General features: G+C 48.4%; 1 protein-coding gene across 1 annotated transcript in view; it reads right to left on the reverse strand.

Moving 5' to 3' along the window:
* The window catches only part of RRBP1 (ribosome binding protein 1), a 58582-nt gene that overhangs the window by 33633 nt on the left and 10431 nt on the right, over nucleotides 1–14518 (reverse strand). The window contains exon 2 of the mRNA XM_022594270.3: nucleotides 1988–3986. Within this exon, the coding sequence (XP_022449978.3) occupies nucleotides 1988–3965 (1978 nt within the window). The 5' untranslated portion in view covers nucleotides 3966–3986. The remainder of the gene's footprint in view (nucleotides 1–1987; nucleotides 3987–14518) is intronic.

Below are 14518 nucleotides of genomic sequence, written 5' to 3' on the forward strand. Positions count from 1 at the left end.
CAAACCTTAAACATCCTGCCTAGGATCACTGCCTTGACCTGTCCCCTCCCCGCCCTGAAGCGCAGGTGAGATGCAGTCTAGTTAGGACCACTCTCTTCCCTGACCTGCTGGCCTCGGTCCAGCACCCTACTGTAATTACAATAGTTTGGGACTGTGTTCACACATCAGACAGAACCGGCCTTCCAATAGCCACTTAGAAGTCTATTCAGTATTCTTACTTATCCTTCCCTCCAGAGGGGACTTTTAAGCCCACTGAAATTTTGGCAGGAAGAATAGTAAACTACTAAGTTAACTTGGGAATGACTATCATTTTATCTGCAATATTTAATCTTTCTTATCCTGAACCATGGTATTTTTTCTGTTCAAATTTCCTCTTATACCACCTCAGGCGAGCTGCTCTGTGGGTTCACACAGGTCATTAAGTTAGGTCTTCCTTCCAACAAGGTTCTTTATTACCTGCAAATTAGGACAATTTTGCCTTCCTTTCTAATATTATCATGTTTCTGTTTCATACCTTACTTCAATGGCCAAAGCCCTACACAGTAACGATGACCACAGGAAGCTCTAGTCTGAACACACCTGATGCACGAGAAGCCAGAGAACAGGCGGCTCTCACCTGCATCCCTGTCTTCTGCCTCGAATGCCCTCCTCCCAGGGTCAAGTGGAGCATCACCGTGAAGACAGGGCAGCGTGCCCTCCCTCCGCCACAGAGTCAGGGCTGAGGCTGAGCGCCTGGGTTTTCAAAGGGCCTGAGAGGCTGACGTGGCCTGTGGGGCAAGGTGGGCCGGTCCCTGACCCTCACATGGGACGAGTGTTGCCTGAGTAAATGTCCCCCCAAAAGTTGCGACGGAGGAAACAGCAAAGCGGATACAGCTTCACAGAGGGAAAAAACGCAGGGCCCTGCCTACCTGGCACAGATCCAAACGTTTCAAAGCCCCTAATGTACCTCACCAAGACAAATGCAATTAATTTTCCAAATCAACTAATGGCTAATCTAAGAAAGAAAGAAATCTAGACAGAAAGAAGAGAGAGAGAGAGGGAGGGAGGGAGGAAGAAAACATCAGACTACTGTATCAAGTGAGCGATGAATATGAAACAGGAACTCACGGGCCCAATTTCTACAGTAATCCGTATTAAAAAGATAACGGAAAATCATGTTCTACATTATCTAATATATGTATCTGATACACAATATCTATTTTAATGTTCTATTAATGCTCCATTACATAACGGGGGTGGGGGGCGTAGCGAAGAGGGAAAACTGGGAGGCAGGGGTGTGGATGCCATTGTTTCTCAGAAACGTCATCCTACTGCTATTCATGCAACAAACATCTAGAAAAGAACAAAGCTATGCTAAAGCACCAGGTGAGGTAAGAACGCAGAACAGGCTGACAGAACACAGCCAGACGTTTGAGAAAGACTGCAAGACACGGAACTGTCCTAGACTGGGTGGTGGATGGAGTCACTGCTCCTAATTCCTCACCCCTCCTCAACTCACACCTTTTCCCAGGTCACTCCGCAGTCCCTCCCACTGGGGACAGTAGACTTCCTGCCCCTTGACTCAGGCTCAGTCTCATGGCTGCTCTAGCCAACAGGATGCTGGTTTGAACAGTGCCCTTTCACAGCTCTGCCACAACCATGGGAGGGCCTCTGCCCTCGAGAGTCACTGATGCCTCGGCCAGGGCCCCAGAAGAAACACATAGAAGAGACCTATGTTCAACCTGCAGCAGGAGCTGAACCAGTTAAACTGCAGCATGAAGCAGAGCCACCAGCTGAGATAACCCCGACCAGTCAACCTCCAGCCAAGTCAACAGAAACATGAGCAGGAATAAACGACTGACACTGTGAGACCCTGAATTCTGGGATGTTTGTTATGCAGCCATGTGGCGATAGCTGACTGATACAGATGGCTTCCCCAAAGGGAATCCATAAGCCACTTAAAGACTGCTTTTCCCTCCAAAGTCATAAAGAAATCAAAGCTACTCACCAGGCTCACCTTTCTTCTTAGACCCAGACTTCTTCTTCACAGGAGCTTCTTGCTTTTGTGCCTCCTGGCTCTGGACCATATCTGCATTTTTGCCCTGGATAGGAGCTGACTCTGCCTTTTTACCCTGGTTGGCAGATGCATCCACCTTTTTGCCCTGGTTGGGGGACCCTTCTGACTTTCTGCCCTGGTTCAAGTTTCCCTCTGCCTTTTTGCCTTGATTGGGGGCCCCTTCTGCTTTTTTCCCCTGGTTTGCAACACCCTCTGCCTTTGTGCCCTGATTAGCAACCGAATCTGCCTTTTTGCCCTGATTCTGGCCCCCCTCGGCTTTCCTGCCCTGGTTGGGGGTTCCCTCTGCCTTCTTCCCCTGGTTCTGGGCCCCCTCTCCCTTCTTGCCCTGGTTCTGGGGCCCCTCTGTCTTCTTGCCCTGGTTGGGGGCCCCCTCTGTCTTCTTGCCCTGGTTCTGGGCCCCCTCTCCCTTCTTGCCCTGGTTCTGGGGCCCCTCTGTCTTCTTGCCCTGGTTGGGGGCCCCCTCTGTCTTCTTGCCCTGGTTCTGGGCCCCCTCTGTCTTCTTGCCCTGGTTGGGGGCCCCCTCTGTCTTCTTGCCCTGGTTGGGGGTCCCCTCTGTCTTCTTGCCCTGGTTCTGGGTCCCCTCTGTCTTCTTGCCCTGGTTGGGGGCTCCCTCTGCCTTCTTGCCCTGGTTGGGGGCCCCCTCTGTCTTCTTGCCCTGGTTCTGGGTCCCCTCTGTCTTCTTGCCCTGGTTGGGGGCTCCCTCTGCCTTCCTGCCCTGGTTGGGGGCCCCCTCTCCCTTCTTGCCCTGGTTGGGGGCCCCCTCTCCCTTCTTGCCCTGGTTGGGGGCCCCCTCTGTCTTCCTGCCCTGGTTGGGGGCCCCCTCTGTCTTCTTGCCCTGGTTCTGGGCCCCCTCTGCCTTCCTGCCCTGGTTGGGGGCCTCCTCTGTCTTCTTGCCCTGGTTGGGGGTCCCCTCTGTCTTCTTGCCCTGGTTGGGGGCCCCCTCTCCCTTCTTGCCCTGGTTCTGGGCCCCCTCTGTTTTCTTGCCCTGGTTCTGGGCCCCCTCTGTCTTCCTGCCCTGGTTGGGGGTTCCCTCTGTCTTCTTGCCCTGGTTCTGGGTCCCCTCTGTCTTCTTGCCCTGGTTAGGGGCCCCCTCTGTCTTCTTGCCCTGGTTGGGGGCCCCCTCTGTCTTCTTGCCCTGGTTGGGGGCTCCCTCTGTCTTCTTGCCCTGGTTCTGGGCCCCCTCTGTCTTCTTGCCCTGGTTCTGGGTCCCCTCTCCCTTCTTGCCCTGGTTCTGGGCCCCCTCTGCCTTCCTGCCCTGGTTGGGGGCCCCCTCTGTCTTCTTGCCCTGGTTCTGGGCCCCCTCTGCCTTCTTGCCCTGCATAGCACTGGTGGCAGAGGCACTGCCCTTGGCACCCACTGGGGACACAACCACCATAGGGACCTCCTTGGGAGCAGCTTCCAAAATGGCAGCCTTTGAGGCAAGAACCTGGATGGAATTTACTACAGAACTGACTGCTGGTTCCACCTTTGCCACTTTTTTCTCCTTCTTCTTTTTGTCCTTAGGGGAAGAAGCCGTTTTCTCCTGGGGCATGGCTGGTACCGTGGCTACAGGGGGAATGACCACAGGGGACTGGACTGGGGTTGGAGCCACTGCCACTGCAGGTGCCCGCACTGCGTCCTTGGGGAGGATGGTCACATTGGGGCCTGGCTCATGGTCAGGTATCTTCCCGTTGGGTTTCTCGTCCTTTTTCTTGGTCTTTCCTTTCTTCTCCACTGTTTTCTCCTTCTTTTTCTTCTCCACTTTCTGGTGGTGAGTCTTCGCCATCTCCCTGCGCTGGTTGGCTAGAGCTTCTTCATACGACGTCTCCTTCATGGAGAACGTCGACACCAGGAAGATGCCGATGGCGGAAACAACCATGAATCCACCAAAGACCACAACCCCCAAGGTCTGGGTGTCGTAAATATCCATCCTGGCTTGCTTTCCTTTCACCTGCCAAATACATACATGTCAATTATTTTTTGTAGAAACTGAGGTATTCAACAAGCGCCAACCCCACCCCTAACACCTGACTTACGGTTTCACTAATTCTTCAGACTGATAAAGTGAAGGAAGAAACAAACTTAGGCCATCTCCGACGTCACCCATTCTCCCCACCCCCTTCAGAAGTGAGCAACTCTTACGTAAGATATTCCATTAATGCCGGGGAATACGAAGCCATGGAGAGACAGCAGCGAGGAGCTCTATAATCAGGGCACATAACACCCAGGAGACTCAGATGCCATGCTCCCAGTTCACGATGTTCCCCACGGCAGGGGTCAAAGATGCACATGAGCACAAGCACCGGCCAGGTGTGAGACAACTGGGAGTAGTGAGGACTGTGGCAAACTGCCCCACTACATTAGGGCCAGGTGACGCCCAGCCACAGCTGATTCCTGTAGACATGCGGGCACCGTGTTGAGAGATCTTTTGCTTTCTCACATTAGGACAGAAATTTTTATTTTGCTTAACGTGAAGTTGACTGATTTTAAAAATACCATGTGAGTCAAATCAAACACGGCTGCCGGCTCTCAGCCACAGCGTCCAGGCCAGCAGGCCCTCTGACTCTGCTGCCTCCATTTCCTCCAGTGCCGATAAACACAACTACCCAGGGCCAAAGATGAGAACCCATGCATTACAATCCGGAAAGGTGATCAAAAGTTGGTGATGAAAAATGGCCTTTAACCAGTGATGGCTCCGAAGAGCTATGCAACCTGCAAACTTGCACATTAGGAAACAGGAAATACCAGTCTTGGGAAGCCGACCAAGTAAGACTCCAGGTTTGGAATTTCACATCCAGAGGCTGCAAAAAGGGAGGAGGACAGTGTCACCAGGTCCACTCCTCGCCCTGGGGAGGGGACCCTTTGCCTGATGACAAACTCGCAATCAAGAGGATGAACCACCCCTTCTTGCTGGCTGGGGACCAAAGTCCACAGGGTCAGAGGTGGCCAGGTCCACACCCATCAGCTGTCAGCCGGGCTAAATCTGACTTCAGTGAGAAACTCCAACAGGTTCATTTCTTGGATACATTCAACTTTTATCAACTAATTTTGATGCTACTACAATCATATTCCAGTCCCCTGAACTGGGGAGTGAGAAACAGCTCCCCCAGGAGGACCAGCAGTGGACCTGAGAAGGGAACGCAATGGTGAGGTGGGGGAGGAAGGCAGTGAGGGGGAGAGCTGAACGGCCCCCGGGTCCCCAGAGCTCAGTTTCTCCATCTTTCTACAGAACCCTTGCGGGAAGAGGGTGGAACGCGCTCTGCTCTCCACGGTGGTAAGTCCCTCAGCTGCGGCTGTGACACTTACTTCACCCAGACTGTCGCCGGGCCTGCAGCTCCAGGTCAAGCTCCACATTCCACTCCTCAGGCCCGAGGTGGACTCCTGGGGCAGCGGGTTCTGACCCCGGGCCATGGGTTCTGGCAGCGAGATACACAGCCAGGGCCCCTCACACATGACAGTCAGGAGAGGTCACCCCACACGAGCCCTTCGGGATCCTCGCAGCCAAGTGTGCAAAAGGCCTGGAGGGGGGTCCCGTGGGTGGGAGGACAGGGACAAGAAGCTGGAACGTTCCAGGCCCTGTTCTAACCCCGCTGCTTGGAGGGCGTCGACCAACTGAAACTCCGGGTCCTCACAAGCACCCCTCAGAACTTCGCCAACATGGACACGTTTCAGGTACAAAGCAACACCATAATCACTATAGCCACCCTATTCAGATGACAAAAACCCTTTGACCTTCTGTACAGCACAGGGAACTCTACTCAGTGCTCTGTAATGACCTACATGGAAAAAGAATCTGAAAAAGAATGGATACAAAACTCCTTTGAAACACCCCTTCTCCAGAGGCAGCACCACGCCAGGGGCCCGGGTCACCCCGGCTGAGGGTCCGTAAGCCCCGGGTGGCGTCCCCAACAAGCCCTGGAGGTCGGGTCCCCTGGAGCCCCAGGGCCACCACCCCCACGATGGGCACCTGCCCCCCACCGTGGGCTCTGCAGATGTGTGGTTTGGTTAGAAAAGCACGGTTGAAAAGTCAGCTTTGACTCTCAAGTTAGGCAAACACGGGATACAAAAATATATTCTCTGTCAGGGGCAGAGTGGAGAAAAGCCAGCTGGGAGAGCACTTCCCTCCGCAGTGGACAGACGGATATCTGAGTCCATCACAGATGTGTCTTCCCAGCTTTGCAGGACCGCTGCTCCAGAAAGAAATTGCATCCCCACCACTAACTCCTGAGTACAAGTTTCTTTGAAAGGACGCTTTCACAGGAAGATGAAAAGCCCTAGATTTGTGTTAACTCAGTGAAACAGTGAAGGCTCAGGACACATCACCATCACCACGGACAGCCAAGAAGTCGAGGTGGAAGCCGCCTTCCCGCTGCCCCGCAGAGTCAGCTCCTGCTCGAGGGGCGGGAGTACCACCTGTGCTCACAGGCACAGCAAAACCAGCGATGCCTCAAGGACGCTCTCAAGGTCAGCCTTCAAGGTCGGCCTTCTGGCGCTTTGCTTCTGAAATCCCCACCATGGTAAAAGGCCCCCAGCGGGAATCTCCCGCAGGGTTTTCCCAAGGGCCGTGCCCAGGAGGGCAAAGAATCCGGCCAACCGTGCCACTGCCTGTGTGGGCTGACCACAAAGAACCTGCACTCCGTCAATCCCGGAAACCTCTATGAGATGTGCACTCTTACTTACTGTGGCCAGTCCGCTTAGAGTGCAAAGCAGAAAGGTGAAGGCCTGCCAGGGCAGGGGGCAGAAGACTCCCCCGAGGCTCGGGGACCGCTCCCAGGCTTGGCCGACTGACACGCCCTGGGCCACCTCGGGGCTCCTCAGAGAATGGCTTTCCTCTGCTCCTGGGAGTAAGGACTCGGGAACAGAAGTTAAGTGGACGCCCCAGGCACGGACTACATTTGCTGATTTGTGTGGCCCGACCTGGCTTGTCCAGTCTGGCCAGTTCAGTCCAACTTGGCAATGGGGATTTGGGGACGTTTTGCGAAAAGGGCCCTCAACAGCATCCCTGGGACGGGGTCTCATCACTCTCCAGCTGCTCCTCGGGGGCCGCGTGTGGGCACTTGGAGAAGCCACGGCAGGGGAGCGAGATGAAGCCTCCCGACTGAGCCCAAGCCCCATTTCCTGGGCGGTAGGTGACTTACCAGGAAGGCACAATCTAAAACACAACGACAATAAAATGGAGACACTAGCAGATGCGGCTGCATCAGGATCACTGTCTCCTTGTTTTTGTAAATATTATGAAATATTTCAAATATACGGAAGATTAAGAAAAATATCGTGAACGTCCATTTACCTACCACCCAGGTTTAGCAAATCCAAACATCTTTCCCCATTTACTTTAGATACGTATATGTGGTATCTCATCCTTTTCTCCAGAGAGAACCAATTCTCAGAATGCCACCACTTCCACACGCGTGCGTGTGTGCTTACACATGTGCAGCACCGCTACGGTGAGGGCTGCGTGAGACACCACTGCGGGCATCACCTGGCAGCATTTCATCCTCTAGGACACACCGCAGGGCCCAGGGCTGCTCCCCCAGGGCAGTGCCGCGAGCCCCGCCCTCTGCGGCCCGCACCATCTCCTCCTGCACTCACACCAGGATGCAGCCCCATGTGCCTCCCATGGTGAGCTGCCCTTCATGCTGCTGCCACGACGTTGTCTGCTCATACTCTTGGCCCATTTTCTAAAGGGCTGTCTTCTTCCCTCATTTGTAGGTGCCCTTTACACATTTGGATATTAACCATTTGTATCCAAGTCTGCGGTTTCTTTTTCAACCAATTTTGTTTGAAAAATTGTTTCACTGTTTTGTTTTACAGTGTTTTCTTGTTTCATTGCTACCACCCCAGAGTCAAAGAGAACCTGTTTCCTTTTTCTTTTTTTAAGGGAAAATCTGTTGCTATCCTTTAAATCTAAATAATTACTCAGTTGTGTGGGAGAAAGGCAACGCATTCCTAGGGGTCAAAACGCAAAAGGAACAAAGGGGTTGATACTGAGTGAAAACCTCCCTTACACCCCTGACTCTCAGCCACCCAGGTTCCAACCACTGAGAGAGAAGTCCTTTCACTGTTTATTTCCTTCTACAAACTTCAGAACACTTTTCATAGCTGGGTTTCTAATCACCTGGGATCTACTCTGGCATAGGAAAGGAAACAGGGTCAGCTTCCCCCACGGCTTAAGTTACCCAGCGCCCCTTCCAGACTGGTCCATCCCCGCCACCCCCCGACTTTTACAGCCCCCTCTGTCCCATCTGGTTTGCAGTACACGTGGATCCCTCACCGGACTCACACTTTGTTCCACCTAAATGTTATTTACGCCCTGCGTCAATACTACATTTTGGTCTATGCATCCCTTCCAAAAATTCTACTGGAACTTTTATTTGAAACACACTGAATTTACAGGTGAACATGGGGAGAGCCGATGCTGTATACTATGGGAACTGTCGGTGAATGGAGCGTGTAGCACTCCACTTATTTCAATGTTCTTTTATACTTGCAGGGAGCTTTTATGATCTTCTCTATAGAAGTCTTACACATCTTTTTTGTTGTTAAGGTTATTGCTATTTTTAAATGTACTAGAAAAAGATATCTTTTTCTTTTTCTAGCTACAGACAACCAGCAAAGTTATTCATTTTTGCGTGTGTGTCGTTTACCCAAATATTAAGCTAAACTCTCATCAAATCCAGGAGTTTGTGGATTCTCTTCAAGAAAAATCACCTATGAAAAGAGAGTAATTTCTTGCTTTCTAATCCACACCATCGCTTCTCTCTCGTCTCACAGAGCCGGCTCCAGGCTCGCTGGTCTCACGGCCAAGTCTCCACTTCTGATCCTTCACTGTTAGATGCTGTGTTGACTGTAGGCTTTTGGTAGAAACCTTTGATCAGGTTAAGTTATCTTATGTTCCTAGTTACCTTTCCTTTTTTAATAGGGTGTATTAGCAAATGCTTTCTCTTTACCAGTTGACATTTAATCTGAACTGCGTTGAATTAAAAGAATATATTCTAATGTTAACTCACAGGTGGTTCTGATGGTGTAAACACTTCTTGACGGTGGGTCTTTTCTTTTCTAATCCCTCACTAGATTTGGTCTGTTCACACTTTTATGTGGGATTCAGGTGGCTGTGCTGTCAAGCGGGGCGAGTCAGAACTCATTCTCAGACTGTTCTTACACAGTCTTGGTAGCAAGGTCACTTCAGTCCCGTAAGATGAGCTACAGAGCATCTCTTTTCCTTCATCCTTTGTAGGTTCACAAGAACTTGCCTGTAAAACTGTCAGAATCTGGTTTTTCGAGATCTGTTCTTGGAGGGGGGAGAGTGGGTAGAGAGCTGATTTTTCTTTAACTGAAGTACAGTTGCTGTATATTATATAAGTTACAGGTATACAATACAGTCACAATTTTGAAAGGTTTTTAAAGTATAAACCTACTCCATTTATAGTTATTATAAAATATTGGCTATACTCCCCATGTTGTACAATAGACCCTTGTAGCTTATTGTATATCTAATAGTTTGTGCCTCTTAATCTCCTACCCCTCTCTTGCCCCTCCCCGCTTCCCTCTCCCCACTGGCAACCACTAGTGAATCTGCTTCTTTTTTGTTATATTCACTAGTTTGTTGTATTTTTTAGATTCCACATATAAATGACATCATACAGTATTTTTCTTTCTCTGTCTGACTTATTTCACTTCGCACAGTACCTTCTAGGTTCACCCATGTTGTCGCAAATGGCAAAATTTCATTCTTTTTTATGGCTGAGTAGTATTCCATCATATACATATATATAAATATATATGCGATATATATATCCCATCTTCTTTTATCCATTCATCTGTCGATGGACATTTAGGTTGTTTCCATGTCTTGGCTGTTATAAATAGTGCTGCTATGAACACTGGGGTGCATGTATATTCCTGAATTAGTGTTTTTGTTTTTTTCAGATATATACTCAGGAGTAGGAGTGCTGGGTCATACGGTAGTTCTATTTTTAGTTTTTTGAGGAACCTCCACACTGTTCTGTTTTCCACAGTGGCTGCACTAATTTACATTCCCACCAACAGTGTATGAAGGTTTCCTTTGGCAGAGAGCTGATTTTTAATTGCTATTTCAATTTCAATGATGATTCCAGAACCAGCTTTTGGGTTTGTGATCCAATCTATATAATTAATTTTCATTATTCCTTCCTCCAACTTCCATTGGTTTATACTGTTCTAACTTCTTGACATGAACACTCCATGATCATGGATTTATCAGTTTCTCCTGGAAATCTGTTGAGATCAGAATTGTTACATCTTTCTGATAAAATGCCTACTATTTTTTCCTTTATTATAAAGTGATCTTTTTTTTTTTTTTTTTTTGGTGGTACGCGGGCCTCTCACCGTTGTGGCCTCTCCTGTTGCAGAGCACAGTCTCCGGACGCGCAGGCTCAGCGGCCGTGGCTCACGGGCCTAGCTGCTCTGCGGCATGTGGGATCTTCCCGGATCGGGGCACGAACCCGTGTCCCCTGCATCGGCAGGCGGACTCTCAACCACTGCGTCACCAGGGAAGCCCCTAAAGTGATCCTCTTTATCCCTAATAATGACCTTTTTTTCCCACTTCATTCTGATTGTATGTCTGAATACACTGCCATGTGTAAAATAGACAGCTAGTGGGAGCCTGCTGCACAGCACAGGGAGCTCAGCTCGGTGCTCTGTGATGACCTAGATGGATGGGATGGGAGGGGATATATGTATACATAGAGCTGATTCACTTTGTTGTACAGCAGAAACTAACACAACATTGTGAGGCAATTATACTCCAGTTTAAAAAAAAAAAGTTATGCCAATTTTGGGGGGGTTAATATTGGCCTAGAATCATTTTCTGTTCTCCACATGCAACCTTTCTGGGTCCGTATGTTCTAAGTGGAGCTCTTAAAAACAGCATATAGCTGGATTTTATTTTCAGACCAGCATGGCAATTTGTTTTCTTAACTGGTACGGTTAGTCCACCAACATCTACTGTGATTGCCTATGTATCTGGACTCATTTATACCCTTATTTTGTTACTCCTATTTACAATACTTTTTCTTTGCTTATTCCCCCTTTATTTATTTATTTATTTGCATTCCACTGGACATCTTTTCCTCTGTGTTTGAAAGTTACTCTTCTGTTCTTGTGTGTGTCTGTGTGCAAGCGCTCTTTTAAAAAACTGTAATTAATGGGCTTCCCTGGTGGCGCAGTGGTTGAGAATCTGCCTGCCAACGCAGGGGACACGGGTTCGAGCCCCGGTCCGGGAAGATCCCACATGCCGCGGAGCAACTAGGCCCGTGAGCCACAAGTACTGAGCCTGCGCGTCTGGAGCCTGTGCTCTGCAACAAGAGAGGCCACAATAGTGAGAGGCCCACGCACCGCGATGAAGAGTGGCCCCCACTTGCCGCAACTAGAGAGAGCCCTCGCACAGAAACAAAGGCCCAACATAGCCATAAATAAATAAATAAAAATTTTAAAAAAAAAACCTGTAATTAAAATGTCTTTTCCCCTTACATTCTCCTAACATATACACCTGACACTTCCCAGGAGCCTTGGTGCTCCACCCGCTTCTCCCTCACACATACCTGGGCGACCTGCGGGTGCCTGGAGTTCCAGACACTCGTGTTAAATTACCCAAATGGTTCCCAATCTGTTGCTGGCCACTGCTTCGTGCACCTCACGCCTTTTGAGTCTCCCCAAAGCACATCCTCGACTCCTTGCTTCAGCAACAATCTCCTCTTGATAAACATCCACAGTCCTCACAGCCCTGGAAGGATTTCTTTCCTTCACCCTCGCTCTGCATGAATGGATTAACTGGGTCCAGAGTTCCGTGCTGACAGTTATTTTCTCTCACCACTTTGAAGATATTATTTTATGTGTCTTCTGGCTTTTTTGGTTGGCAGCCGTGGCAGGGTGTGTGCTTACTATGGAAAAACATGTTGTGGGGCTGTCATTCCTTTGTAATACCTTTTAAAAATACCTCCTCGCTTTTAAGATCCATCTTTGGGGTTCCAAGCCTTTACCAATGCCTTTAGATGTGTTATTTATTTTTATTATCTGAGGCTCACTGTGCTTTCTCATATTTTTCACCAGTTCTGGAAAGCCCTTGGCCACTTAGTTCTTTGGAGATTTCCTTGCTCCTGTTTCTTTGTGGTAGAAGTCCTAACTAGACCTCAATCTCTCTGTGCTACCACTCGGACATACGCTCCACTTCGCCAACTGTCTCTTCAGCTGAATCTAACCAGTTCTATAATCAGTCCTTTGAGTTATTCTATTTTTTTTCAAGTTCGCCTTGTTTTTTCCCTGGTGTTATTTTTTCCCATTAATGTTTTCCACTACCTACTTTTATACCTCTGACAGTGACTCTGGCAGGAATTTATTAAGCTGCAACCCTGTCTGGGCTGAATTTCAGGCTTGTCTCTAAAGAGCTATTTTATCTTTGCTTCAACGAAGCCTTCAGAGAAGGCGGCAGGTAGGGACACATTTTTAGATGCAGCAGCTCCTGTTAAATATTCCCAGGAGACTCTGCCTCCCCCGCCTCAGGACAAAACAGATAAGCTCCCATGCCATCTCCCCTGGCCACTAGTCTGTCCCTTCAGTGCAGGTTTTACATTGGAGTGTGAGTTGGGTTCCCACTCCGCACACCCAGCTCCCACCTGGACATAAAAACCAATGACCCAAGACCCAGACTTTGGAGGACTACGCGACACCCACACTGCAGGGTCAGCTTACCTCTGGACCCAGACAGTCCCTGCCCTTGGCTTATGGGATTCGGTAATCTCTTTTACTACCTTGTAAACTCAGCTATGCTTTTTAGAGAACGCTTATTAGCTCCATCTAACATTTCTAAATGTTTATGGAGAAGAGAGTTTTCAGGTCATCTCATCTAAAATTTTAAGTGTGACCTCTAATTCTTCTTTTTCTTTTCTTTTTTTTTTTTTTTTAACCTAAAACTAAGAGAAAATCTTGTAACTAAAAGATATAGTATTCGGAAATAATTTATTTCGTGTTTTAAGAGGATGGAAATAACTGACTTCCTACTTCAAAGAAACAGTGCTATTCATTTTAAAGAAAGATAAAACACTAAAAATAGAAATGTATTCTATTCTCAGCCTTGGCTTTTTCACCGGCCATTTCAGATTCAATTTCTTTGCTAAGGAAAAAAAACAAAGCATTGACATGCTTTTGTGTTTCTCCAATATAACAGTCTTTGGAAAAGTAGGTACTTGAATGGACCTAAATCTTCTGAGCACTTACGAGGAGCCTACAGGGCTCACTACACGCCCCTGAGGTAGGGGTCAGGAATCCTGAGTCCTCAAATCGCCCGCGAGCAGTTCAGATGTGCAGAGTTCTTCCTGCAGTGGACACGAAGCTCCCAGGAAGCAGGATCAGTGGTCTCCCCACCGTGTCCAATCAAACCTGGGCACATCCACGCTCCAAGCGTCTGTGTAGGCTCCACTAAATACCAATCAGGCAGGGGCCACTCATTTACACGGTCACATGGTTATGAGAACCACCTTGAAACAGAAAAGCACAGGCATCCTGGTGGAGGAAGAGAACACACACTGTGGGGTCTCACACGCTTTGGGAAAGAGTTATTTTCTTCTTGGTTTTTCGGCTTTTACACTATTGCAAATGGGATCTCTCTTAAGTTTCATTTTCTGTTTGTTGCTGGTAATACTGACATGTAATTGATTTCTGTAGGGTGGTTCCCCCCGACCCACAGCAACCTTGCCTAATTCTACTAACTTTCTACTAGTAGTAATTCTACTACTTTCTTCCCAATCTTTCTATCTTCCGCTTCACTTCTCTTGAATTTCTGCACAGGGCAGGACCGCCAACACCGTGCTCAAGAGAAGGCGTGTCAGCTGGCAGCCTGTTCTTCCTGATCTCAAAGCAAAACTTCTGGGTGTCTTGCTATGCAGTGCGATGTTCGCTGTAGACTTTCCTGCAGGTGTCCCTTCATCAGGTTCTTGGTTCTCTTCTTAGCTTAGTGTTAAGTTATATGTTCCCAGAAATTCACTGATGTTGTTAAAACTTGCAAAATTATCACCATGTTGAGATGAAAAAAGAAGGCTTATACATACAATGTGTGGTAGAGCCCCCTCCTCTGGTGGTTAATAAACACCTATGACACTGCTTTGTTTTTATTTATTAGCACAAGTTGTTCATGATAACCACTCATCTTTTTAACGTCACCACATCTGTAGTGAAGTCCCATTTTACACTCTTGATATTATTTGTGCCTTTTTCTTGACCAATTTTGCTTGATATTTGTCAACATTATTCATCTTTTGTAAGAATGAACTTCTCCACTGTATATTTACTTGTTTTGTTTCATTAATCCCTTCTCATTGTCACTTCCTTCTGAGTGGTTTATTTTGACTTTGTTACTTCTGGAGACAGATGCTTACTTGGCTCATTAATTTTCATCTTCTTTCTTAATATATGTATTTAAAGTTATCAATTTCCCTATAAATATTTTAG

Source organism: Delphinapterus leucas, chromosome 15 (genome assembly GCF_059928025.1).
Source record: "Delphinapterus leucas isolate spDelLeu-1000000601 "Yukka" chromosome 15, BTC_Dleu_Yukka2, whole genome shotgun sequence".
Lineage (NCBI taxonomy): Eukaryota > Metazoa > Chordata > Mammalia > Artiodactyla > Monodontidae > Delphinapterus > Delphinapterus leucas.